The sequence below is a fragment of the Chelmon rostratus genome, chromosome 8, assembly GCF_017976325.1.
Source record: "Chelmon rostratus isolate fCheRos1 chromosome 8, fCheRos1.pri, whole genome shotgun sequence".
Classification (NCBI taxonomy): Eukaryota; Metazoa; Chordata; class Actinopteri; order Chaetodontiformes; family Chaetodontidae; genus Chelmon; species Chelmon rostratus.
Window position 1 is genome coordinate 12,875,653 of NC_055665.1, and position 26,098 is coordinate 12,901,750.

The 26,098-nt window shown below is 42.0% G+C and overlaps 1 protein-coding gene across 3 annotated transcripts in view; it reads left to right on the forward strand.

Annotated features, from left to right (window-relative positions):
- Positions 1–2,701: 2,701 nt before the first annotated feature.
- The window catches only part of osbpl3b (oxysterol binding protein-like 3b), a 30,286-nt gene continuing 6,889 nt past the window's right edge, over positions 2,702–26,098 (forward strand). The window contains exons 1-13 of one of the 3 annotated variants that reach the window (XM_041941653.1): positions 2,702–2,840; positions 15,207–15,357; positions 18,581–18,697; positions 19,357–19,410; positions 19,783–19,896; positions 20,136–20,300; positions 20,969–21,092; positions 22,041–22,144; positions 22,470–22,562; positions 22,645–22,804; positions 23,525–23,655; positions 24,304–24,405; positions 25,702–25,839. In XM_041941653.1, the coding sequence (XP_041797587.1) occupies positions 15,262–15,357; positions 18,581–18,697; positions 19,357–19,410; positions 19,783–19,896; positions 20,136–20,300; positions 20,969–21,092; positions 22,041–22,144; positions 22,470–22,562; positions 22,645–22,804; positions 23,525–23,655; positions 24,304–24,405; positions 25,702–25,839 (1,398 nt within the window). In that variant the 5' untranslated portion in view covers positions 2,702–2,840; positions 15,207–15,261. The remainder of the gene's footprint in view (positions 2,841–15,206; positions 15,358–18,580; positions 18,698–19,356; positions 19,411–19,782; positions 19,897–20,135; positions 20,301–20,968; positions 21,093–22,040; positions 22,145–22,469; positions 22,563–22,644; positions 22,805–23,524; positions 23,656–24,303; positions 24,406–25,701; positions 25,840–26,098) is intronic. The other 2 variants (XM_041941651.1, XM_041941652.1) reach the window with 2 other exon arrangements.

Consider the following 26,098-nt stretch of genomic DNA (forward strand, 5'->3'; position numbering starts at 1 on the left):
TGATCAAGCTGCGCGTAAAGGATGATCCCAGGAGGGAAAAGGAGCATTTTAAAGCTGGAAGAAAATATAGCATTAGTCAGTCAGACGTGGCCGAAGACCTGACAGGTATTGAATCACATGCTGAGTTATTATCAAGGGCAGCTTCGGAGCAGGAGAGAGTAGCAAAGGGCGAAGAGCTGCCCTGCAGTCTCTCTAACCCCTGCATCCTGCCGAGGCCTCCTGTCCTGCCAGGTATTCGCCCAATGGACAGTGCTGTGTCTGCAGGTAGAGAAGCTGCAGCTCTCAGCCTCCTGGACCTTCAAAATACATTCAGCAAGTCGATGGTCCATCACAACTTTAACAGCTCCATCACACGTGCTGCTGTGAACCTGAGGGACAATGTAGTCACAGGAAAGAAACATGACTTCTTTGGGATTAACAGTTACTACCTCCATGGATAAGAGAATGGAGATGAATTTTGACGCTCTGGAAGCAGATAATAGTGGTAATAATTTAATACCTAATTGTTAACATTAACCACTACTGAATACTTCAAAACCATTGGGGTTTTAGCATTGAACTGTGTTACTTTTAATCTGAATTGAAGTGCTTTGAATTTCCCTTGAATTTTCCAGCAGGTCATTTCAGGTATATGAGACCACTCCAAACAGTGAAATGAATGGAGGCGTCACTCCTTTTCCAAAAATCTTAGAGAAGGTCTCAAAGATGGCAAGAAGGTGTAAAGCTTTAAACGTCTCCAAAACATGCGTAGCAGGGTGGCTGCAAGTTAGAAAGTCTGACTTTAGACCAGCGCAGATGGTGCACAGTTTTGAATTGAATAACAACATGCCTAAGACGTATGGAGGAGAAAAAAATGTCCTGTTTGTGTCAAATTTCATCTGAGATTGATTCTTCTAAATCTGCCTCCCTGTATGTTTAAGGAGGAATAAAGGCGTCAAGTTGTGTGTGTAGAGTAGATCCGAAATTTTGCTTATAGCCTGTTTATTAATCGATTTGCAGTTAAAAATGGAATTTAAGAGAGAGGTGGGAGGGCATGATGGGAAAAAATTCAAGTTTATGGCTACAAACTTCCAGAGCTGCAAATGCCTATAAAATGTGATCTGGAAAAAATGAATAAAATAAAATTTCTGTACTAACTGCTCAAAAGGAGCAAAACTGCAATCACTACAGAGATCAGGCTGTGACACCATACCCTTTCTACACCATGTAGAGACTATAAAGACTGTAATATTTCTCATGTACTCCCGATGAAATAATTGGATCATGGATCTTGAATTGTTGTGATTCATAATTTCTTTCAAGCAAACAGTACTGGCTCAATATTTTTGCAAATATAATAAACGCATGTTATGAATTTGCTCTTTGGTTGTATGCCTTTCATTTGTAATATTCATTAGAGCTCAGGATGTATTATACAATAATGATCTTATATAAGGCTCCCATAAGCCACAGCTGATTGTAAAGGAAGAGCCTTCAAAGCTCACTTCAGTGAGCTCAGGCTGCCTTCACAGTCCACACAGAAAAAATATTCAGCAGCAGTAAATTCATAATGAAGCGCAGATGAATACTTTACTGTAACCTTACTCATTTTACAGAGTTGCATGAATATGATTATTTTTTACCCCCCACAAAAGTGACACAGAGTTCTCTTTGGACCATTGTGTTGGCTGCTTTATGGAATCCGTCTCTCTGTATTATAGGTGCTGCAGTAACCTTCTAGCTTGCCAATGTGAAATGAAAACATGCCTTTTCGCACGTAAGCTGTTGCAGTCAGGCTGTCTCGCTGTGAAAGCTTTTTTTTGTGTGTGACAGTAAGTCCTTGAGCAGCAAGCCTGCAGCCTTGAGTGATATAATAGCGTCTCATTCAGACTTTCAGGGGGGGAAAAAACACCAATGATAAAGGCTCTTGCAGCAAAATGGACCAGTACAATTTTCTTGCAGAATATTGTAGCCAAGACAATCTCAAGTAGTGAGGTTATTTCTAACGTGGCGACTTGTTAATTGTTTGGATTGCTGTTTTTGATTGTTTGTTTTTAATTATTATTATTATTGTGCATGTGTAACAAAACCTGCATTTGGGAAACACTTATTGCATTCAAGGACATATTTACTTTCATATCTAGTTAGACACTCAAATACAATCTGTTTAATCTCAGAAATTGTTTGTAAAAGATGCTTCTTTGGCGATGTATTTCTCATTATGCCCCGAGTACGGCTGTGAAGCTGTGATTTAGCGATGTGTCCAGCAGGTGGAAGTATATCACCATTTTCGGTACCAAATTGTGTCATTTATCACAGGCTTGATTTCATTTTTCTGATCAAGGTTATCTCGTCACTTTGGTGATTTCGATAGAATTTTTACTCTCCCGCAGTGTTTGAAAAAACTATAACGAGTGATCCCACTCGTTACCTGCCCATGGACACGGGAATGTAAGATTAAATTACATCTGCAGTAAATTAATAGACCAGAATTAAGTGCCGTGAAAAAGTAATGATTTTATCTCCGCTGCGTGCCCTTGTTTTTGGGGTCCTCTTCAACGCGTCATGGAAAAGATGCGGTCAATGGCACAAACCCCGCCCCTCTGTGGTGACGCGAGGCTCTGCTCTGCATTTCAATTGGAGTTTAGCTTCTGTCAATCACGCACCGCCGCCCTCCTCCACACGGCTGGGGAAACTGATGCTTTTCAGAGCGGATGGTGCATGTGTGTGCATGTTAGAGCGGAGAGGGCAGGCTGCCACTCAGGGGCTGTAGTGTGAGTATCTCCCCTTCTCCTTTGGGTCAGAACCTACTGTTTCCAACACCTTCAGCACCTGGATTTCACATCTGTAACTCTGTCAAGGTGAGTGCGTTTTTTTCTCAGGCAGGTACAATTGTTTCTTACTAGATAGTTGAAATATTTCTTTAAAAAAGTAAGTCCACTTGGAAATCACGTCAGTTGAATGAGTCATAAAAGTTGCATTGACTGCTTGTGGTCTTGCTCTTTGAGTCAGCATGTGACTGAAACATTTCCCCTAATGGTGTTGTCGGATTTAAGTGAAACAAGCCAGCAGTAAACTGTCTTTACCACCACGTGACTTCAATCACTGGGTTAAACTCTCCAGTCAGATATGATCGTTGCATGGGATTCATGCAATAACCACCAATAGATCCTTTCAGTCTCCATGGTAACCCCCTTCCTCTCCATATTGACAAGTAAATACAAGTTGTGGAGGACAAGTGCACTGTTTCCATATAAACCTAATACACAGTAGCTCTCTGCAAAAAGCAGCAGCAAGCTTTCATTATAAGCCAGTCACAAGCCAAAACGATGAATAATGTGCCTTATGAGTGGCTGTGTCTCTCATGCTGAGTGGATGTAGGTGTGTGTGATGACAGTGAGCTCAGATAGGATCCATTTTCAGATTTAATCTGGGCTTGAGTTCAGCATCTCAGACTCACAGTGTTCGCCGCAAAAGCAGGAATGTGGAGGATTTTATAATATTTCTTTTACCATACAGGTGGCAGATGTAGGAGAATACATATGGCAGGTGTCAGGGCACTTCCTGTGCATCCAGCATGATAGTAGTGATTATCATAGTGAACATGGCGCTTGGGGCAAAACTTTCCAGTCAAATGTCTGCGTTGATCCCAACAAATCTGGCAAGTCAAAGCTTTTTTTGTTTGGCTCACTCACAGTAATAGCAGCTACATTTTTGGGACTTGCACAGTGTTATCTCAGCCCTTTTGGGTGTTTGTGTTAGTAGCGCAACAGAGGAGGCTTTTCAGGTGCTGCTTGGGCCGTGTGTGTGTTGGAACATGTGTGAAGGTGGACGGTGCCCACATCACACCTCAGACGAGTCAACAGGTGAAGGACAAAATCACACACAGTGGAGCAAGATTCATTTTGAAGATGTGAGACTCTGCGTGTTGAAACACTACTCTGTAAAATTAAGTATGTGGACTACTTCTTCTTTTCCACAACTGTGTGGACTGTTTGGCGGTCAGTATGTTACTCTCCCAGCTCCTGTGGTTTTTGGTTCCCGTCACAGCCGAGTCAGCGATCGAAGTCAAACACAGGGACACTGTGAGAGGGAGGAATTAGTAGAATCTGTGGAATGTAGCCGCAGGAAAGAAAAACATCTTTGTCCGTGCGAGACATATATTTAAAACATTGGGGTCACTGCTGTGGTAACTTCAGTTTAATAAATGTGCACAACCTATGATCTATTAGACTCCACTGTGGACATTTATCATGCATTTTTGTGCTGAGGCTTTACATCAGATGGAGTGTTTCTGCAGTTTTCCAGGTCACTTGCTGTGTGTTGTTGCTCCCCTTGTACTTCAGGAGAGGAATATTATACAATCAGCCAGTCCAATGCATTGATATTTACAAATCAATAATTCTCTTGCATTGATTAACAGCACAGAAATAGTAGAGGATGTAGTACAGAGCTGTAAATGTATAAGTTTAAGTCACCTAAACACAATATTATAAGCCATGCGGTAACCTGTGTGGCACTGCTCCGGGGTCTGCTCTAAAAAGAAGAATGCTTTTTTGAATATCCCCTAAACAACAAGTGAATAATGCAGGAAGTGGATAAGTAGGACCCACACAACACCTGCTGTGAACGTCTTGTGCATGTAGCAGGTATTGCCTCTTTTAGCGTGGGCAGTGGGCGGCCATAAATAATTTGTGCGGTTTCATATGGAAACAGGTAGATGTGGTTTTAGGCGTGCCATAGAGGAACTAAATTTATGAAGCACGGCTGCCTTTTCTTACATCTCAAATGTAATTTGAGATTGAAGATTTTTTTCTGTTTGGTGAAAAGTGTCAGAAAGAATGAAATAACAATAATATTTCAGTTTCACTTGTATTAGACGAATAAGGTCACCAGTAACTATGTTGATTATTTCATTTTCGTCTGTCCAGTCAGTATGACTTGGATTATACAACTGTACGACACTGTATTTCTGATGACAGGTTGATGCTCATGTCCTCAGCCTCCTCCGGGTATCAGAGGCTGAAGGAAGCTCGAGGGCCGATTTCATAACTTCCTTACATGCTGCCAGATATCAGCATGAAATTTTAACGAGGGCGGCTCTAGCTTTTAACTTAAATGCAATAGCTCACACCACGAGCAAAGACATGTTTTCACTGACCTCCTCCATACAGCCGTGGTCATTCTCTTGGTTTGTAGAGTTGAATTATTCAAAATGTTCAGCACCTTAAAGGATGGGTGTATTAAATAATGTAGGACATTGAGTCTGAAAATAATGTTTCCAACTTACCGTGAGTCATTTTTGCATTTGGACAAATGGTAAGTCAGTCAAGGCTTGTAAATGTCATTTGAATAATTATGCACGTGTTCACTGAACTAATATAAAGTAATAAAGAATGTGATGTCTGTCCAATTTTTGAAGATTATTTTGTTATTTGAAGGACTTCTTTTGAAAACATTTTATTTGATAAATTAAAGATTTTGGGCACCTAATCAGCCGTCATCATCAGATTTTGACCAGCACTCCCTCTCTGTTCAAATTCTGCCAGTGTAGAGCAGTTTTGTTTCCGTTTGCACAAGATCAGCTAAATTCCATCCCTGCTTGGTTTCACAACAGTAGCAGTATCATATGTTTGAGCGAGTGAGAGTTCTGTTTCTCTGTAGTTTTGACAGTTTCATCCTGAAAAAGTGAGCCATGTGAGTTTCATACATTTAGATGTAATAGCGTTGTGCAGAATAAAATGCATGTGAGTCTAGAAACGTCATGGGTCTTAGTCCTCAGGTCTCCTGTTCACCCAACCATGGCATCGCTGGGCAGCACGTATTTAGGATCAGATATTCTGCAGTCTGTACATTTCATGCAGTGTGTGATCGATGGTTTTCAGTGTTGTCTTTGTGGGGACCGTCTACCATTTATAGCCATTTATTAGCATGCTAGCATTGGCACTGTGAGCACGTTAGCATTCTGATTGATGCAGCATTTAGCATAGCCTCACAAAGCTGCAAGCATAGCTGCAGACATTTAGTCTGTCAGTGACAGCTTTCATTATTTCTTTTCTCCGCCATTAATGAAAATAAAAATCAACTCTGAAGCATTCATTTTTACCAATTAAAAGCATTTATTAGCTTATTTCGGCATACTGTCAGTCCAGTGTAGCTTTTGTTAAGTGATTCAGGTGTTATTTCTCTTCTTTGAATCAAATCGTGAAAAGTTGACATTTCTCTGCAGTGAATCAGGTAGGCTAAAGGCAGGGAATTAGATCAATAAAACCAGAAAAAAATAGAAAAAGCAGACAAACTTCAAAGATCTGTGGGTGAGATGTGATCATGCCACGACTCTAACAACACAAGCTGCAAATATTGTCCTCCAAAACACAACTGCAGTCAAACCGCAAAAACACAAGCTTGTCAGGGATGGCGGTTCAGTGCTGCTTTTTGTGAGCTCCCAACCCTTTTGTCTCTTCAAGGAAGCTACAGTTCGAGTCAGCCTCTGGTGCTGTGACAGCCGATCTTCTATGTATTCATGCTGATGGCTCATCCATACTCCAGCCCATTGAGTTACGAATGCTTTACTGAGGTGGCTGACAGAGTTCAGGCATGAAGTAAATCTCTCAAGATGTGGTAACTCCTCTCAGCCAGACCGTTCATCTCCGTCCATAAATGGAAGGTAATGGAAGACGATGCCGGGTCTAAATATATCTGCACTCGAAGGACTTAGAGATTGCTTGTGGCAGTGCAGATGTTCTTTCCAGTTTTCCTGATATCTTCTTTTTAGGCCTATTTTTTGTGGCCACATCAATTATTATGAGGAAGGAGCAGCAGCCTAACATTGACATGGACCCTTTCAATGTCATCATCCTCTGCTCTGGATCAGCACCTCTGTATTTATATGAGAAAAGAGACAGAAACAGAGAACAGAGTACAGAGCCGTAGTTGAGTCTTAAGCACTGTAGTGTTTAATTTTGGGAAAGCAACAGCTGGATCACAACTGTCATGCAAGTCGCTACATGTAACACAGCGAAGAGCACTTCACAGCACCGAGTTCAGCTCATTTATTCTCTTTTCCCCACACTTTTGTCTGCGAGTTTTGAGCTAAGCCACGACTCCGCTCCTCGTCCTAATGAGCTGGTGTTGAGTTATGAGGCTGTCAGGCTCCCCCACAATGTGAATATAACAAAGGAGAGGGCCTCTGCCACACTCAGAGCAGACGAGAGAAAGAAATAGAGATGGAGGGAGGGAGGAGAGGGAGAGCGATGAGGATGTGGTTGATTAGCAGGATGCGGTGTGGCGTTTGTGAGAGAGCTTGTCATGTGTCAGGCAGTAGTACGTGAATGAAAAGATGAGCAACAGGAAGTTATCGGAGGAGGGTCTCTGTTTGTTTGTCCCTTTTTATTAGAGCCATAACTCAGCGAGTGTTTTCTCTCAGGCTGAATACGATCAGCATGGAAGGCTTCTATTTCACAGTGCAGGTCGCGGAGAAAGATGTGCACGCTTTAAGCTCAGCATCGCGAGGCCGGTTTGTTTTTGGAGGGGCTCTCGCTGGCCTTGGCAACCTTTCGCCATGACAGCTTAAGCAGATCAGGAGTTACCATCTGTGTGTCTCCATCAGAGAAGGTGTGGCCAGACACACACACACACACATACAGACGTGGGCTGGCAAACATTACCCAGCTTGATGAAGAGATGTACTAATGAATAATAGATCTCATGTTGGGATGAAGCCAGTTTTGTCTCTGTGTCAGTCCTCTGGGCTAATGGCTTGCTGGGTGCTGGCATGCTGACCTGTGATGTGGCTGGAGGAATATATTTTAAGAAAGAAGCTCTTCTAGACGCTGTGTTGACCTGATTCTGCAGATAGATGTAAGAAGAAGGATTTTTTTTTTTTGCCCTACACCCAGTTATAATGTTCAGATCTTTTTGGGAAAGGACACAGGAAAGAAGTAATGACTGGAGAGGGTGATTAATTACTCCACCTGATAAATGTGACGTCTCCCACAGAGGAAGAGCTAAAGAGTTTCAGGACTTACTCGTTCAACCCGCCATGATAGCTCATCAGGCTCAGATAAGAAGCTGGTTCAGATTAACACAGCAGTGTTACTTCTGCTCTCCGACTGATTGCAGCCTGTTGAAGGACCTTATCTGAAACTCTAATCAGGAGTTTTGAGCGGCACAATCTAAGAAGTATTGCTTTCAGGTTTAAATTGCTCGTCTTCCTCTCTCATCCCCAATCAGAGACCAGCTACTATTGTCGACGGTGTTATCATCTTGTCATGATGAGTTTGTAGACTGAGTGCTCAATCATCTGTGCTTACCACTTACGAAATTGGATCCAGTAAATTAGACAGTGTATGATAATTAATTTTCACACAAGTGCTCTGACTGACTTCCCTGAAAATAGAAGCCGACAGTTTAAAGCTTGCAACTTTGAAACACCTCACATTTTAAAGCTATCGTTTGACATCCTCATTACTGCAGAGAGTTAGATGAGAGGATTGATACCCCTCTCATGTCTGAGGGATGAAGCTACAGCCAGCAGCCTGTTAGCTTAGCTTAGCATTACGACTGGGAACGAGGAAACAGGGTCTGTTCACAGGTAACAGAATCCGCCCACCATCACGTCTAAAGCCCACTAGTTAACGCATCGGATCTTGTTTGTTGAATCAGAACAAAAAACAAAGTGCAGCTGGCTGTGTCCTCCTGTGTCTTTATGCAAAGCTAAGCTAACCTATCCAGCTGCAGCTTCATATTTAACGGACAGTCATGTCATTCTCCTCTTCTTACTCTCCCAAAATGTCAAACTATTGCTTTAAATGTTCTGCAAAATCTTTTGCACTGCATTGATTTGATTTTTTCCCCTCCATAAGGAAACTGATATCAGCTTGTTGTTACTCTTTGTGGCCACAGTATTGGGAGGATATTATTTTCTGCTGATTTCTGATCCCACCCATCCCTTCGCTCCTTTTTTGTCAAGGGTTTGTCTTCCCCTTCCAAGAAAGAGTTCCACATTTCTATAATGAAATAACAAAGACTAAGTGGCATCAACCCAGCAGGATAATGCACGGATGTAATAAGATTACTGTTATTAAAGTGGTAACGTTTAGATGCAGCAAATGTGAGCCCAGTGTGTCTCCAGTGGTGGGTAGCAGCTATCAGAACATGTTCTTAATGAATGTGTTCTTTCCAAAGCAAGCAGGAAGAATAATTTGGGTGCTCATGACAAACCATCATCTGATGAGTTTATCCTGCAGAGGAAAATTAAAGGCAATCAAAAATGAAGCCAGGGGGCGTCCGATTTAGGTTTATCCAGATGAATTGATGGCAGAATTAGAGGAAAGGGGGGTTTCCCGTTTCCAGCTCGCTTTGAGCTTTGTATTGAGAGGAATGATCTGTCAGAGGATGGCTGGTGGACTGCGGAGATAAGGCGGTTACCACAACACATGTAAGGCGTTCGGTGACCACAGAGGCCATTTGTTCTGTCAAGTTTAGGCTGATTGTTCCAGAGGTGAGAACACTAGACGAGCTTATGCCCCCGCGGAGCAATTTTAAATCAGCATTGCTTTTCTTCTATTCACATTCACACATCACAGGGACTTCATTTAGATTGAGTTCAAGCTGAAAAGCCATTCTTTTTATCTAATGGAATAAAAAGCAATTTTCTTTTCATTTATATTCTTTCCCAGCATCTTTGTTTACTTTATGCATAAACATTGACTAATTTATAAACATAAGACTCATAAACATGTGGAGCTGGCTGCTTTTCATGCCTTGGAATTGGAATATGATTCAACTCTGACAGCTGGGTTTTACATATATAAGAGATTATATAAACCTCTGTGTTTTTAAAGGTTATCTAAATATCATCTCGGTTAAAGTCAATATTCTAACTGTATTTTAAGATGACTCATTTCTCACCCGGGGCTGTGCCGACCTCTCAAGTAGCTTTAGGCACATTTTCTCTCACTTGTCATTACTGAACTCTCGCTACTTTCACTTCATATTTCTGAGCGATGGGAGTGTGTTTTAGAGTCTGTTCCGATCAGAATTTCGAATTTACTGTGGTGCATGAGTGCGTGCTGTCATTTTTGCAAACATTTCCCAAGAAAGCTACATTGTGGGGGTTCAACCATGAGATGTTTACTCTGGTGAGTCACATCCTAATATGCCTGAAAGCTTGATAGGCTTGTCAGCCCTTTGGCAGACTCTAGGGAAAGTGGAGGGACAGAGGAACATCTGCAACATGAACTGCAGAATGTAATAGAGGGCTTTCAGCTTCTGTCAGTTTAGCTAGTGCATCTTAAATGGACAGTTCTATGATATGCCTTAAACTAACACTAGGAGCGTGTGTGTTCCATAACATCGAGAAACCTCAGCAGCTAGTGGCACCTGCAGACATTTATAATCATTTTGTGCTAGTGGATATGGACTGACGCCTGGCCACCCTTTTTGCCAACTCTATCGTAATTGACTTTTCGGGGCATTTTTCCTCGGGCAGAATAATGGGCAGTTTTTTTAGAGGCAGAAGCATTTCTGACAAGCCGCAACACACCTGACGATACAGTGATAGAGAATGAGCTGTTCCCGTCTTGGCCACCCTATTGAAAATTGCCTGCCCTGCCTCTGTGAACCATGAATGCATGAATGGAATTTCATGGCAGATCATGCAATAGTTATTTCAGTCTGAACCAAAGCTCTGGACTGAATGGCCGCGATCTCCACAGCCCTAAAGAATGAATTTGTTTGCTGTTATTCTTTGGTCTGCTGCTGCAGGGTACACTGTTTCCCCAGAGAAGTTTAAACCAACACTATATAAACTTTGTGGATTTTTGCACTCCAGCAGTCAGATGGAGGATTTCCAACCTGCTAGAGATTCTGCTAAGTGAGAAAAGCAGGAAACCCAGTATAAGTTTTAAGGTCCTGCTAGTTACACATCTGTCTCATCCCAATGTCATGCTGGTTTTTCATTAACGAACAGGTGCGGCTTCCACCCACCCACACTTTGGAGTACTTAATAGATGTCTGTCACCTCGACACAGTAATCATCCACACTAATCATTTAGCCTTTTGTGTAAGCAACAATTTGAAAAGAACATCTGTATGTAGATCTGCTCCTTCAACAGTTAGATTACAGGGTAAAGCATGGCCTCAAACTTTGCAGTAATGATTTACACGAGTGTCTCTATCATACTGCAAATACACTGAACTTCGGTTAGCTCTCATTCAGACAAATTACAGCTTTATTGTAATAATGCAGGGAGTCTGAAGAGATGTATAATGATGCCACATCTGTAGATATTTCTCAGTATTTTTTTGTAACTTTATCCGGTCCAGAGAACCGGTCATTATCGTTGATCATCTCTCCATGTTTTATTGGATTGTGACAAAACTTATCATTTAAAGATATCATGGGCACAGTTGAAATGAATGGTTAACGAGCAATTAAATCTTACAAAAATGTATCCCAGCATTGAATCTCAAAATAAATATATAGTGACTAAAGTATGCATGCATGTATGTATGTTATTTGATTCAGTTGTAGTCCACTAAAACTTGGTATACCAATTTCCTAAACGTAATGGGAATGAATTAGACTTTTGCCTATATGATTGTATCAATATTGAGCTGTTGCTGTGCATCGTTGGATTTCGCCCGTACTGCCTTGTAGATGTTAAATTTAACTACATGAATCATACTCTTTAAATGTCAGTGCTATCTTTATTACAAGAGACTCCTTTGTTCAAATGCAGCCGTCAGCAGGTTATGTAGCATAAGACAGCTTTTTTTTTTAATTGAAAGAGTCATATTCCCAAAACCTTGCATTTGCTTGTGCATATTTCTGTTCATGTATATGCGCTGAGCATGTGTCCATGTGTCTTTTTGTGTCCATGCATGAAAGAGAGGCCTTATTGATGACAGGAGAACTTTCCCTGTAGCCTGTGTTTATCTTTTGTCCTGAGTAGCTGTCAGCGTTCATGTGATCCCCTCTGTTTCTTTGACCCACTGGACAAACACAGCGCTCACCGCCTGTCAGCAAACACACACTCATATTATGTCAGACTAACACTGTGCTCATGTTAGACCACTCTGTCTTCATTTTTCTCACGTTCTTGTATGTGGTTGCTTGCGTTTCACTGTCTGTAAATAGCAGCAACCACTGTCAAGTAATCTAATAACACTTTTATTGCCATCCCTTACTGCATTTCTTCATTGCCATCAACGCGTGAGCACGCCACAGTGAGAGAGGCTAATTACTGGAGCTGTGACGTCCAGCACTGCTGTCACCCTCCTGAAAGGCCGAGAAGTGGTGTTGCTGTATCAGATGAAAGGGTGCCCTGAGGGCTGACAGTGGGACAGACCTGCGCATAGCTGGTGTGATCAGTGGAAAGTGGATAAATAAATCATAGGAGATGGAGAGAAAGAATTGGATAGATGCATATATACTGTAGATAGATGTAGATTGTCCAACAGATAGATTTAGTGTCTCATAAATCACAGTTGTCTGTAGGCTGTTGCTGTTTCAGCCATAACTGAGCTGATGAAATGCACAAGACGTGCTGCTGTTAGAAGGGGAGGGGGGGTCCTCTTTTTGTGTGTCCTGCCACTTTGATCCATTGTCATGGCTGCGTTGTGGACGTCATGCTCTGTCAGTGTAAACCGCGGCCTGTGGTCCACAGACAGAGCGATGGTGTAGTCTTGGCCGAAGGACGGAGGTTTCAGATGACAACGCTTTTGTCTTTCCAACACAAGAGGCTGTGGCCATTATGCAGCTTGTGAATGCAGAACAGGTAATGTGATTAACCTTGCTGCGGCTTCAAAGTGGTTGCCCGATTCAGTCCGAGATGGCAGGAGAAACTGTTTCTGTCAATAGTTTGCACTGGTGGAAAGAAAATATTTGAGAAAAGAGTAAGATCTCAACCAAAGGTCCACTTACAAGGTATTTTCCAGAGCTTTTCGAGCTGGAGTTTGCTCATTTCTCGTGTTAAAAGGTGTTTCAACATTGTACCATATTGTGACAAAAGAATATGTGTCTTTATTAGAATATGCAAAGTGTTTCTAACTCAAGCACAGACCAGAAGTTGGGGCTGGAGCATAAATTGTTTTATTATTGTTTATATGAAGAAAATTCTGTTGTTCAAATGTATTATTCAATTTTTTCATGTAATTAAAAATGTAATTGTTGTTGATTTACATGTACATTTTTTGCCTGATAATGCATCACAGTAACACCCAGTTTAGCGTATTTAACTAAAACACTTAGTAGATTAATCACAAGAATGACCTGTAATGAATCAACAGTAACAGTGATAATTGATTTATAATTAAAGAACTCTTTGCCGGTTTTCAGTTTCCCCAGTATGAGACTGGTCGGTGTTGCTTTTCTCTGTTTTGTAAATCAGATACCTTTGAGTATTGGGCTCTTGTCTGGCGATGTTACTTTACATTCCATACATGAAATAATAAGTAGATTAATGAAAAAAATAAATCATGTTTTACAAAACTATTACTTGCAGTCTTACATAGGATGTTGCATTTGCCATATTGTGATGCATATTCATATGGGAAAAATACACAATATTATTGTGGAGTATATATTTAATTCCAACCTATTTCCTAATGAATACTTGAGAAAATACCTTCTTATTTAAAAAAAAAACATTCAAGACCATAATATAATCATGTCTTCATCTCTTAGACAGAATCTCACAGATGGACATTTAATACAGCGATGAACTCAGACTCAGTGGTCCAAGAACTCAGCGCTGCTATGCATCTTCAGTAAAGCTACACTAATGACCTGCTGCTTCTTCCCATGTGGACCAACCCGATTTATACAAACTCATCGCGCCAGCCTTTCCACACAATGACAGACTGCCACTCACAACGCATTAGCAAATTGTGGTTGTGTGTGCTAACATGGAAGACCGGGCGCGTAATGTTAATTAGTCTGTGTGAAGCGTGGCAGTTGACTGAACGTTGCCATTTCCTAAAGAGGCCCAGTTATTTTCACACTCTGTTGAAGTGATGATATAACATTTCACTTATGATCTCATGTCTCGCTGCATCGTTATGTGTGACACTTGTCTTTTATTCCCTCATCACTGAGCTGTGGAGTCACATCAGGCACCACTCAGTGTCATCTACTCATATGGTGAAGCAGGGGCTGAAATTCAATTTGAGAAAGAGCTGAGGTTAAGTGAGTAGGATCTTACTCAACGGAATCAGTGGTGGAAAGTTATTTGGTACAACTCTGAGGAGCTTGTTCTTTATTGAATGTCCCCAATATATGCTACTTTGTACTTGTTCTTCGCTACATTTCAGAAGGAAATATTGTAGTTTTTACTCCACTACATTTATAGTATAGGCTGTAGGCAGATTAATATTTGAGATAATCTTAGATGATCCTCTCGAAAGTGTCTCGCTTCGACATTAAAACGCTATTTACACCTTAATGCATCACTAATAATAAACTACAGCATATAGGAAATAATACGGCTGAAGCTATTGGCTATTTACTTCATTTGATCAAATAATTATTTAGTCTGACAGAATATCAGGAGACAGTAAAAGTGTCCGTTACAGTTTCAGAGAGAGAGTCAGGTGACAACTTCAAGAGTTTGACTTAAATGTTTAGTCCATGCTGGCAGTAAATTTCCTGCCCATTAACTACTTGATTAAACTATGAAACAATCTACCTTGAAATGGACCATTTTGCAGCTGAAGTATGTCTACGTTTTATACTCAAGTATATTTTCTGATAATAGTTCTTTAGTTTTCCTTCGTTAGACTTCTGAAGGACCTTTGCTTGTATAATACTAATTATACATTGCATTATTGCTACTTTCACTCGGTATGTCTTCCAACACTGCTGCACATGCAAACTCCTACTGGGTGCTTTAAATTCATGTGGTCCTTAAATGCTGGCAATCCATCACTTTTGTAAGAGTAATATATGAATTATTTAAACCTGCGTTGTCTTCTCTTGCAGACCAATTTATGTCCTCCAGTCTTGCTTGTCAATTGCATTCACTGATGTTGAGAGCTCTTCCCTGTGCTGCTTTTGTCGTTACACCCCATATTGTGCTACACAAGGATGGAAAAACTAATCGCTTGTAAATAACCTAATGCATTTTTCAGTGAGACTGGCCTAAAAGGCTTTTACAGGCCTCTTAAAGCCTTCTTTCCCTCCACCCTCCACCTCCTGACCCCATCTCCACCCCTTCTTTTCTTAGCAGAGGAATGGTCCTGATACTCCAGCCGTAGCTGTGCTGGCCAGTTTGTAGCGAGATGGGCTCAGAGGAGCGCAGCTCAGCCATGTCACAGAAGATATCCTCCCTGTCACGCAGCAACAGCAGCTCCTCGTCCAAACATGACAGCCGACAGGTAACACATGACTTACAAGCATCCAGCTCCTGCATCTCTGCAGTCACATTACACACTTCTTTTCTGATTGTACAGTTGGTGCATTGCAAATAAAACTGCCAGTCCGCAGGGATTTCTCATGGGAGGATTGCGCCATGGGAGGAGACTGACCTGACAGTAAATGCCCTAACCACACAGACTTTTGCTAATAGATCCTGCGGTTTTCTCAGATGGTCTGGCAAGGCTTCATTTGACTCTTCATAAATGCAAGCTGGAGGAGACAGTCTCATCTGAGCCTCTGCGTTTTATATCTTCGGCAGCAAGAGCTAAATGGTGCCAACACAAGAAAGGCTTTTTCTAGAGAGTTCCCGTCACTGCCTCAGTCTCAGACCTCAGCATTTTCTGTGGATATGTGGGAAAAAGTGTGCTCTGAATTGCTTAAATGCAATTCTGGAACAATTCCCTCGAGGCTGGTTCTCTCACACGCAAATTAGTGAAGACATTAGCACCATGAACAAACTGTTGTTGCATATGTCTTGAGCATTTATCTATAGGCAACAGACTTATTAATTTTTCATTGAACAGCTTTTCTGTTTGGAAATTAAAGTAATAAAGTTTATCTCCAGTCCTGCCCAGAAGACACACAGACAATAGAGGTCCATCACGTCAGAGCAACGGCAAATACAAGGACTGAAAGAGTGTTTTCATTAGCAAAGAACCTCTGAACATCCAAATTAATGAATATTCTATTAACATCACAGTTTCGAACCTCTTAAGCCTCAACATGCTTGGACTGGAGTTTTGCGTCACCCCCCCAAAAAATTAATTAACATTCCCTCAATTCAACTTAAGTATTTAAACAGGGGGAAACAGCTAGTCTGGCTTTTTTTTAAGTTGCTTGTTTAATCTCTACCAAAACAAAGTGAAAAAGCGACACATTAAAACTGCAGTTCCTCAAATGGCCAGTTGGGGCAGGCTCCATCGACCCCCATATTAAAACGGCCATCTTTACAGCAGAAATAAACTTACAGCATGGAACAAAAAAACAACTTTGGTGTCTAAAGATAATTTCCTCATCCATGACAACTGTATGGGGGGTGAACTTTTATATGACTCACTCATTTATATTAAGGCTTTATGTTATGCATAATTGCAGGTATGGTTGCTTAGAGTGACAGCTAGCTACAGGTTTCAGCAACCAGCAACCACCGGGTTGAATGAGTTGAGACAGCGTAGCCAGATGTGAGGTGATGCTGTACAGGTGATTGGTATCCTCCAAAAATGACCAGTTTGCTGTTGATGACTTCAGATTCCCATTCCCTATAGACGGTTATTTCAGTAACCACCTGGAACTTATAACCTCCTACGAACTACACTTCTTTTGAAACAAGATGTGCTGATTCATGAGCTTTAGAGGTGCTGATTTTTTACTATTGGACAAAGCCAGGCTAGCAGTTTCCCCCTGTTTCCAGTCTTTATGCTAAGCTAAGCTAACCCTCTGCTTCACATTTTTAGTATTCTGTTGATGTGAGGACGGTATCAATCTTCTCATGTAACTCTTGGCAAGCAAATGGGTTCATTTTCTTATTTAGACATTTTTGAACTTTTAAACCTGGCTAATAAAACTCTAGATGTACTATGCTGGTTCTTGCTTTGGTTGTGGAAGGAAACAGCTCATTCCTGATACAAATGCTGCAGCCGGATGTCCACTATGTTGGACAACTTTGGAAACGCAGCCTACTCTTTGCAACGTTTCTTATGCCGAGAGCTGTCCCCCGTAAGCAAACATGTCCTCTCGTCTGTTATGTCACTGCTTTCTCTCTCAAAGCGTCTTGTGACCTTGAAGAAAAGTGCCCGGGCAGCGTGTGACAATGACTCACTGTGTGACTGTGTCAAAGAGAGCTGTGACAAGCACTCAGGGAGCGTGAAGGAACAACCTACAGCCTCTCCATCCCCCACACCCCCCTTAGAAGTGAGGGTTTATTTTAGACGGCCTCACCTCCAGCAGTCTGCTTCTCTGACTGATACAGTTTGTTTAGCCAGAACTGTTATATACTGGAACAGCAGGGACACACTGAGATAGCAAACAAAGAGTCACCTCAAACCTCTGCCAAGAACCCGAAGTCCCTCTGGATAGTGGTGACGTGAATGTCATTTGTATTTGAGTTTTTGTCCCACTTGGATACTTTTAAGAACTCTCAGGTAGAATAATAAAATACTGCATTACCAGCATAATTAATTCATACAAAGTGTCTTTGAGGTTATTTTCATTATCAGTTAATGTGTTGATTATTTTTTCCAGTAAGTGATTAAGTCTTTAGTCTATTAAATGTCAGAAAAAAGCCTCCACAAGCCCAAGGTGACGTCCTCTACTTGTTTATTTTCTACATTCAATACTACCCTAAATTTCATTTAAAACGATATAATTTTTTAGAGAAAGGTGATTAAAACATTGAACATAGTACAACCATGTTGATTCCAGCTGGGGACCTTTGTTGTTATAGAGCGTTTCAGAGTCCTCCTCCAACTGAGAGCGTACGCCTAAGCGACTTCCCGTGGATGAGCTGGCTAACTTCCTGTTTGCTGCTGCTCCTTTTCTAATGGTTGTGAATGGGGAAAAGTCTGGCCAGTGTGCGTCACCTGATGCTGCAGTACCGACAGTGGCCACTTTTCCAAACTCGCCTTACAACCCAGTTGATTAATTGATTAATTGTTTCATCACTAATAAAAAAGTGATATAAACCACACGTGATGCCATATTTTCCTTGTTCAGGAAGATATTACAAAACCCTCTGTTTATATTGTTTATGCTGCCTTCCTGGAATTCTCACTGCTGAAGTACATAACAGAGCTGTCTGGATTAGTTTATGATGAAATATCATCTTAATCTCTGTATTTGCAGAGGATTTGGATTTAATCTCTGTCAGGAAATGATTATTGTGAAGAGTGAGATTAGACAGGTAAGCTAATTTTGCAAATGGGACCATGAGGTGAAAGTAGTCTGTAAATCCCCACCCTCGTAGGGCCTTTACCCTCTGCAGTGAAACTCTCATCTCCGACTCCCACAGCCTCCCTCTGACTAACTGGCACCACGTTGAGAGACGGGCTGAAAATCTAAACAGCCACAAATTACAAAATGCTTTTGACTCAGCTATATTGTGTGCATGATTTGTTTTATGTTTCCAAACCTCCCAACAAGGTTGAGTATCTGCTGACGTATCTCATTGACCACCTCTGCCCACAGGATAGCTGGGAAATAGTGGAGGGCCTGCGTGGAGGCTTCAGTAGTGTCCTGGAGCCCCAGAAACAGGAGGGCTACATGCTAAAGAGGAGAAAGTGGCCCATGAAGGGCTGGCATAAGGTAAAATCCCAACACCTGCAACATCCTTAAATGACCTATGTTGCCTTACGCATCTCTCAGAGTGATTGATTTCATGACGTATTTTTAGATGTACGTGACAACTGAACATCATTTCCATTTTCTAGTTTCACCCTGCGCTACAAAATCTGCTGACGTGACTCATTTGTGTTTTAAACTAATTGAATGAGCTTATTCAGTAGATGATTTCACCCACAAAAGAGTCACATGTGACCTGGGTCGGTGTCTGTTCATGCTCTGTCTAAAAGCTTTCACTGGGATGATGCTGCCTAGATATCTTGGTGTTCCTTCTCAGATACATTAGCTGATGGCCTGTTGGTTAATAGGGCTGTATACACTTAGTATTGACTTACAGTCAGAGCTTTTCAGGTCTTTGTGCTTGCTGGTGATGTACAGTAAGAGCACCCAGAATCACATTTAGGAAGACAGTGGAGGACAAAGACGGCGATAGAGTTAGAGGAAGAGTAATAGAGGCAGACAAGAGACTGGGATGACAAACATCTCGCTGCAGAGATATTAACATCATACAATAACAAGAGGCTGTCATGATCGCGGCGTCATAACAGTGACTTCAGACATGCTGTCAGGCATATCATCCCGGCTGCATCTCATTCGTTTATTGTGCTCCCTTCTCCCCGCAGAGATACTTTTTCCTGGACAAGGGCATCCTGAAGTATGGCAAGTGCAGTGCTGATGTGAGTACAAAGGCAGCAGGCTGCATACTATGTGGTCTTGTCAATTATAGAAGATTACAAAGGGCATTATAGTAATGTTCCTGTACCGCTGGCTGTCTTCCCTAGAATTATTTGTCTTTGCCTGTAGTTACAAAAGGTTCTCATTCCCTCTCAACCTCATTACCAATCACACAGTGCATTTTACCTGCCAATGTCAAATTATTATTAATCAGACATGCAGAGGGTTTACTTGGCCAGGAAGGCTGAGTCAATAAAATGATTGTTATTGCTGTTTTAAATACAGAATAGTGCATTTTAAAACTGAACAGCATCCTGTTGCATCTGTATTATCTCCAGTCTAGTATGCTCACAACACTGTGTGTTGACTCGCAGATTGAGAAGGGGAAGCTACATGGCTGCATTGACGTGGGACTCTCTGTTATGGCCATTAAGAAGAAAGCCAAGTGCATCGATCTCGATGCCGAGGAAAACATCTATCACTTGAAGGTAAAGCACGAGGCTAATGAGGAAAAGACATCCCCAACAGGTTTCTAGGAAGTGAGGTAAAACATGGATTACTCCATCCTTCTCAGATGCTAACCTAACATGACTTTGAAATGACCTCATGTGCTGTATACAGTATGTGGGAGTGGGAGAATTACGGTACCTGGGTGTGTTTTTCCACCGTCACGCCTCCACCTTTCTTGTCCTTGTGCTGGTTTCTGACTGCGGTATCTGCTCTGCAGATTAAATCACAGGAGCTGTTTGATGAATGGGTGTCCAAGCTGCGTCACCATCGGCTCTATCGGCAAAATGAGATTGCCATGTACCCTAACGAGAAGTCCTTCCACTATCCCCACTACCCCTCCCCCAACTCCCCAAGCATGGCTGAGAGTGCCTCCATCAGAAAGGTATACCTGTGCACTGCACTACACACAGTTACTGAAAACTACATGCTTTGTTTAAAGGTCCCATATTATGCTCATTTTTTTATTTTGGGTGTTTTCGCTGTTTTACGTGCTTTATGTAAAACACAGGCCCACTTCCACTATTCTCATACTGTCCATTGCTGCAGCACCTCTATTCACACTCTGTCTGAAGCACTCCTGTTTAATGCGCGCCTCTTTAGGCCCTCCTCCCTGAAAAGCCCAGTCTGCTCTGATTGGTCACAGGCCTGAACAAGCACTGGCTACGACGTTTCTGCATAAGCTCTGCTGGTGTTTTTGTAACCACGGAAATGTTGGGGGTATGGCTGAGGGCTGTGACTGTATAGTTGTAACATCACACCTATATGGAAGTATACAGGCTATGTGTTCACTGAGCACTTTGATACTTTCATAGTATTTATAGAGCATCTACATCTGCCTTAAAATCAAAAAAGGTATCAAAGTCATTCATTCTACAATATGGGACCTTTAAAGCAGAAACTCATGAAATGCCTTCTGTTGTGTTTCTTCTCATGAATATCAGTATTTTAAATTATTTTTATTATTATTCTGAAGTCAAAGCCTCCCTAGTGAAGAAATGTGTCAGGAAAGCAGATTGTTATTGGACTGACCTGGCCTGTTTGCTATTGCAGTGCATGTCTATACGAAGGCAGTCCACAGTGCATTCTGCAGCGGCCTTCCCTTTAAACTGCAACAGCCAGGCCAAAGTAGCAGCCTGGCTCCAGTCATCTGACGACATGGATAAGTGCTCGAAAGGTGAGAGAACAGAGTTCATTCAGAATCCTTTTCTATGGACTCACCTAAACTTGAGGTCGGATACAAGGAAATTTACTCCTTCCTGGCAAATCCGAACCTTCCCTTCAGAGATACAACAAAAATCACTAGAGAACGGCATCACACTGGAATAGATTACTGAGGGTTATTCAGGAGCTACCAGATGGCATGGCTCCACGCTCGGGCGGCTTCACAGCCACATTTTTTCTAACATATGTGAATAAGGTCTCGCCTCTCTTATTAGACATGTATGAGAAATCTCTTTAAATGGGCTAAATTCCTCTAACATTATTATTCATCTCATACTCCTGGTTTAGGTGGGGTTCATTTGTTCCCCAAGCCATTCAGGCAACATAAGGGGCTTTATTAATGTCATGTGGGCCACTCAAACTATGAATTCCCCTATTGCAGCCATCTCAGTAAATAAAAGGAGAAGGCGTTTGATCGGATGCAATGGTCTTTCCTTAGTGCAGGCACACTTTGAACCCTGTCTTAACAAGCTCAAGGCAGATATTGACAGATGGACTCCTCTTTAACCCTTTTTGTGGGGGAAGGTGAACATTATCAAAATAATTAGTGTCCGTAAATTTTACTACTGCCTGCTTCGAGCACTCCTCCTACTTAAATCTTTCTTTAAATCTATGTTAAAGGTAGAATATAGCATACATCAGAATCAGTTTTGGAGATACCTCCAAATTCGACATGACATTCGACTTGACCGAGCTGTTCAAAACTGTCAAGTAGCTCTGTCAACAAACGTGCCTTCTACAGTGATCCAGTGGGCAAAAATACACGATAAAGTGCCCTTTAGGGTGCCCTTCCAGTGAAACGAAATACTTCAAATTCACATATGCTGATGTACATTTTTTGGATCTTTTCCCCTACACCTTAACATTAACTCAATACAGATCTTTTTCCTTCTTTCCACAGATTTGTCAGTCTGTGAGGCCTACCTGCTGGAGCTCAACCACCTGCTTCAGAGTATGGAAGTGCTCCACCGTACCTATTCAGCTCCATCTATCCAAGCGCTGCAGGTCAGCACTTTATCTCTTATTCCTTTCACCTTAATATGCAGAGCAGGTTCGTTCATCATAACTGCAGCCGAAGATTAAGTCTGAGAAACTGTGTAGTAAATAAATCTAATTGCATCCAAAATACTAGATGACTCAAAAATGTATGCTAAGTAACTTGTCTCACTGCATCTTTTCTAATTCCTCTGTACCCATATTTTTTGTTGCCCTCAAGTCATACACTACTAAATATAGAATATATTGCATCCTCACTGCAACTGCTGAAAACATTACCGATGACAAGAAAGAAAAACTATTCTCTGTCTTGACTTCTGTCTGTGTTCACAAGGCGTCTACATTTGACAGCCCCAAGAAGGAAAAGAGACTTCCAAGGAAATGGCGCACTAAAAACTACAACAAAGATGTCAAAACGACTCTGCAGGTAATCAACGTGACAATTAAGTGTGATAAGTCCTTTTTTAGAACGAGTCATTCCAGGCTCTGCTCCACCTGCTGTTCTGTAGGTACCCAGCTGCATCTCCTCCAGGTCTATCCGCCTCCACGCCTCTAACCCCAACCTCTCCACGGCTGCACTGGGCAATGACAAGGTCGACCCTGAATCCCTGGAATCCCCCTTTGATGTGGCCAAGCTGCAGGAGGACTTCTGCCGCGTTGCCACTAATTGTGAGTAGAATACTATGTGCCGGTCAGTTTAATTAACAGTTAGACTTCCATAAATATGAGTAACACATTCAGGATTTTAAGGATATGCTTTTGAAGAGTGAGATAAACTTGCACATTTTTCAGATGGCTCTGTTCCTGCTAATGAATCTGTCTGCCTGCTGTCTTATTCGCAAGCAAGATGCGACTGACATGGTGTTGTTATTTATATGGAAGTGACAACGGGGGCAGCCATGGCAGCTGTTAATTACTGATAAACTGTGTGTCTCAGTTTTCCTTCATTAGGATTCTGATGATGTGCCCTAAGTGAGGAGTTTATGTTTTCTAAACCGCAGAAAAGGCGTGCTAATTGGTTTTCTGACACTCACACATCATTGTATATTCAGATACCTGTTGATACTGCTGGCATTTAAATGCATGCACGTTCAAAATGATGGAGTTAAGGATGTGTGATGGGCTTAATCTAACACGCTGATGCACCGGTATTGTCAGCACCTTCAATAATGTGGCTTCCTAAGCAGCAGTTGTGAAGTGCGACTTGTTGTGTGTGTGGGCTTGCTGAGCGATCAGAGAGAATCAAAATTTCACACTTTGTTCCATTTTATTAGCAGCGTGGTGTGATAGGCTGCAGCTGGATCTACTGTGACTGGATCTGCATCGCTCTGAAATGAATACAAATTGGTTCGTGGTTAAAGCGCCTGTCTTTTTCTCTTGCCGCCACAGTGCATGCGACCATGAAGTCGGCGCTGAGTTCACTGACATCTGAGAGGGAGCGATTAAAACAGTGTCTGGACCACGAAACGTGTCCCCCTACCTCACCACAGGTTGTTGGTTTAAAGAACGCACTGGCAACGGTACGTGAGACAACACACACTCGCACGCAGACACAGACATGTCATTGGCCAGCAGGAGTAGGTTAGGTATTCCACTTTCTGTCAGACTTTTACACTCCTCTCAGGTGTCAGGTCCTCCCACACCACTTGTCAGGCATGACACGCTGACGAGCCTCTTAGAGGGATTACCAGCTGCCGGTGTGATGTCTGCCCACCAGAACCACGTTCAACAGTCATGTTTCCTGTGGCTGCTGCCTCCCACCCAGAGGCCTTTTCTATTTTCTGTCTCTTGGTTACAGACTTTCATTGTCACGCTGACTTCTTTCGGCACATTAGACCTTCTGTGCTCTCCACGCCAACACATTTCTTTGACTGTAAATACCCTGCTGGGTGTTAGCTTTTCTTCCTGGTTACTCAGCTTCTACCTACTCTACCTCACATACAGTCAGTAATGTGTGAGTAATACAGTTTAGACTCCCGTGGATTCCTGTCTGATGTCTGCAGATAACACGTAGTCAAGGTAAATTGCATGTTTACTGCCTGATTCTGAGGCCATTTAGCTGAAGCGAAACACATTTCAGAGGTGGAAATTAAGAGCTAGAGTTCAATTCAAGGCATTATTGTGTGCGTGTGTGCTATAAACAATGTTTACGCTGGTTATTTTTCCAGGCTTTAGCCCAGAACTCTGAGCTGAGAGAGCGCCTGTGCAAGATTCACGCCGAGTCTCACATCGTAGAGCCCACACTATTAAATCTCACTGCCCCTGCGCAGGTGGGTGCAGGAATGCAGTGACTCTACTCCCTCCCCTCCCCCACCCCCCCGCCGACCCCCCTGCCTCCCCACCATCATGATGATTATTATTATCTCCGCCTTTTTTATTTTCATCCCACCCAGCCTTGAATTTGCCACAGAATGAATGAGCTGTCCTTTCCTTCCCATCCTGATTCAACAAACGTTGCTCTCCTCTCACCCCCTCACTCGACTCACTTTGTTTTGTAATGACAATGACTATAAAACAGTGAACATACTTTTCTTCACTGCAGGGAGCGTTGCCCCCTCAAATAAGCCGAATTTCCATTCTTTGCTATGAGAAAGTGCTTCCTCTCAGTCCTGTGGTTGTGTCTAACTATCACGCGGCTCAGGGGAAGAGTTCTAACTACCTGCCACATTATAGTCTCCTAAAGGAAGCTCTTTGCTCGCGTAATCAGATTTGCTGACCAGAGAGTGTGAGCTGATCTGCTTAATCGCGTCCCTGGAAATCTGTTGAATACACAGTGCAAAACTAATGCGCATCCTCTGGGATTATCTCCAGGCTAATTAATCAGCTTCAGCAGGAACAAAGGATAGAGGGGCGTGCTTCTGTGGTTCTGTGGAAAATACTACATGTTTGCAGCTGGTTTTGAGTTGTTTTCAGAAGAATTGTGTGAACGCTCAGGGTCCATTTTCAGTGTGCATCTTGTTTTGTGTCAACAACATCAACTTGTCAGACAGAATTTGCAGTATTGCACAAGAGTGGGTGTGCACACTTGTTGCACACTTCTGACTTGCTCTTCACAATCAATGCAATAAATTATTGTGATACAGTCTCTTGAAATACGTTTGATTGATACAATATTTTCTCAGTGTATTGTGAAATTGGTCTATACATGTGGCAGAATCCTTCTTCAAATTTTAACTGAAGTGTTGACATTTTTAGAAGTTCATTATTTGGCCAGTTTGTGGTTGTTAAAAACTCATATGATGGCACACATGAATCCGTTGCTGTGTTTTAAAAAGACTCACTATGCACTTTGTTACATAATGCAGGACTGATGTCTGCTTTTTGAAGAATTTACAGTTATTTCCTCATCTTCATTAACACTCATATTGTAACACTATATTATATTATAGATGACTGTCTTTCAATATATTGCATATCACCTTTTTGTGTGTTGTGATGAGTCTTGTTATCCACAAATTGTGATCCTGTTGTATTCTGAATCACCCTGTAATTGCCGCCCCTCCTGGCTGTGATGATGTTGCCCTTTTCCTGTTCTTAAGTATAGCTGTGAACACTGTGTCTCCTAGAAACGGGACTCTGCTGATGAATCCCGGCCCCTCGTACACCAAGTGTCCAATGAGAGCAGAGCATCTATCACAGAGTCTTTGTCGGAGTTCTTTGATGCGCAGGAAGTGCTGCTGTCTGCTAGTTCCTCTGAAAACGAGGTGGGTGTGAGAGCTGTTACCAGCAGGCAAGGGCATAAACTTAAAACACTGATGTTTAGGCCAGCATAATGGAATAATGATTGCTTGTACAACCAAAACCTTAATGCCAGCTCTGCTGCAACTATTGTCCGATGAGTAGCACGTGAAAAAATAGAGAGAAAAATGAGTCCAGACGGTTGGGCTTAAAACAAAAATTACATGAAGAGGGTCTTAATTGTATTGCGAAACACTTGACATTTCATTCAGTCTGTCTGTAGAA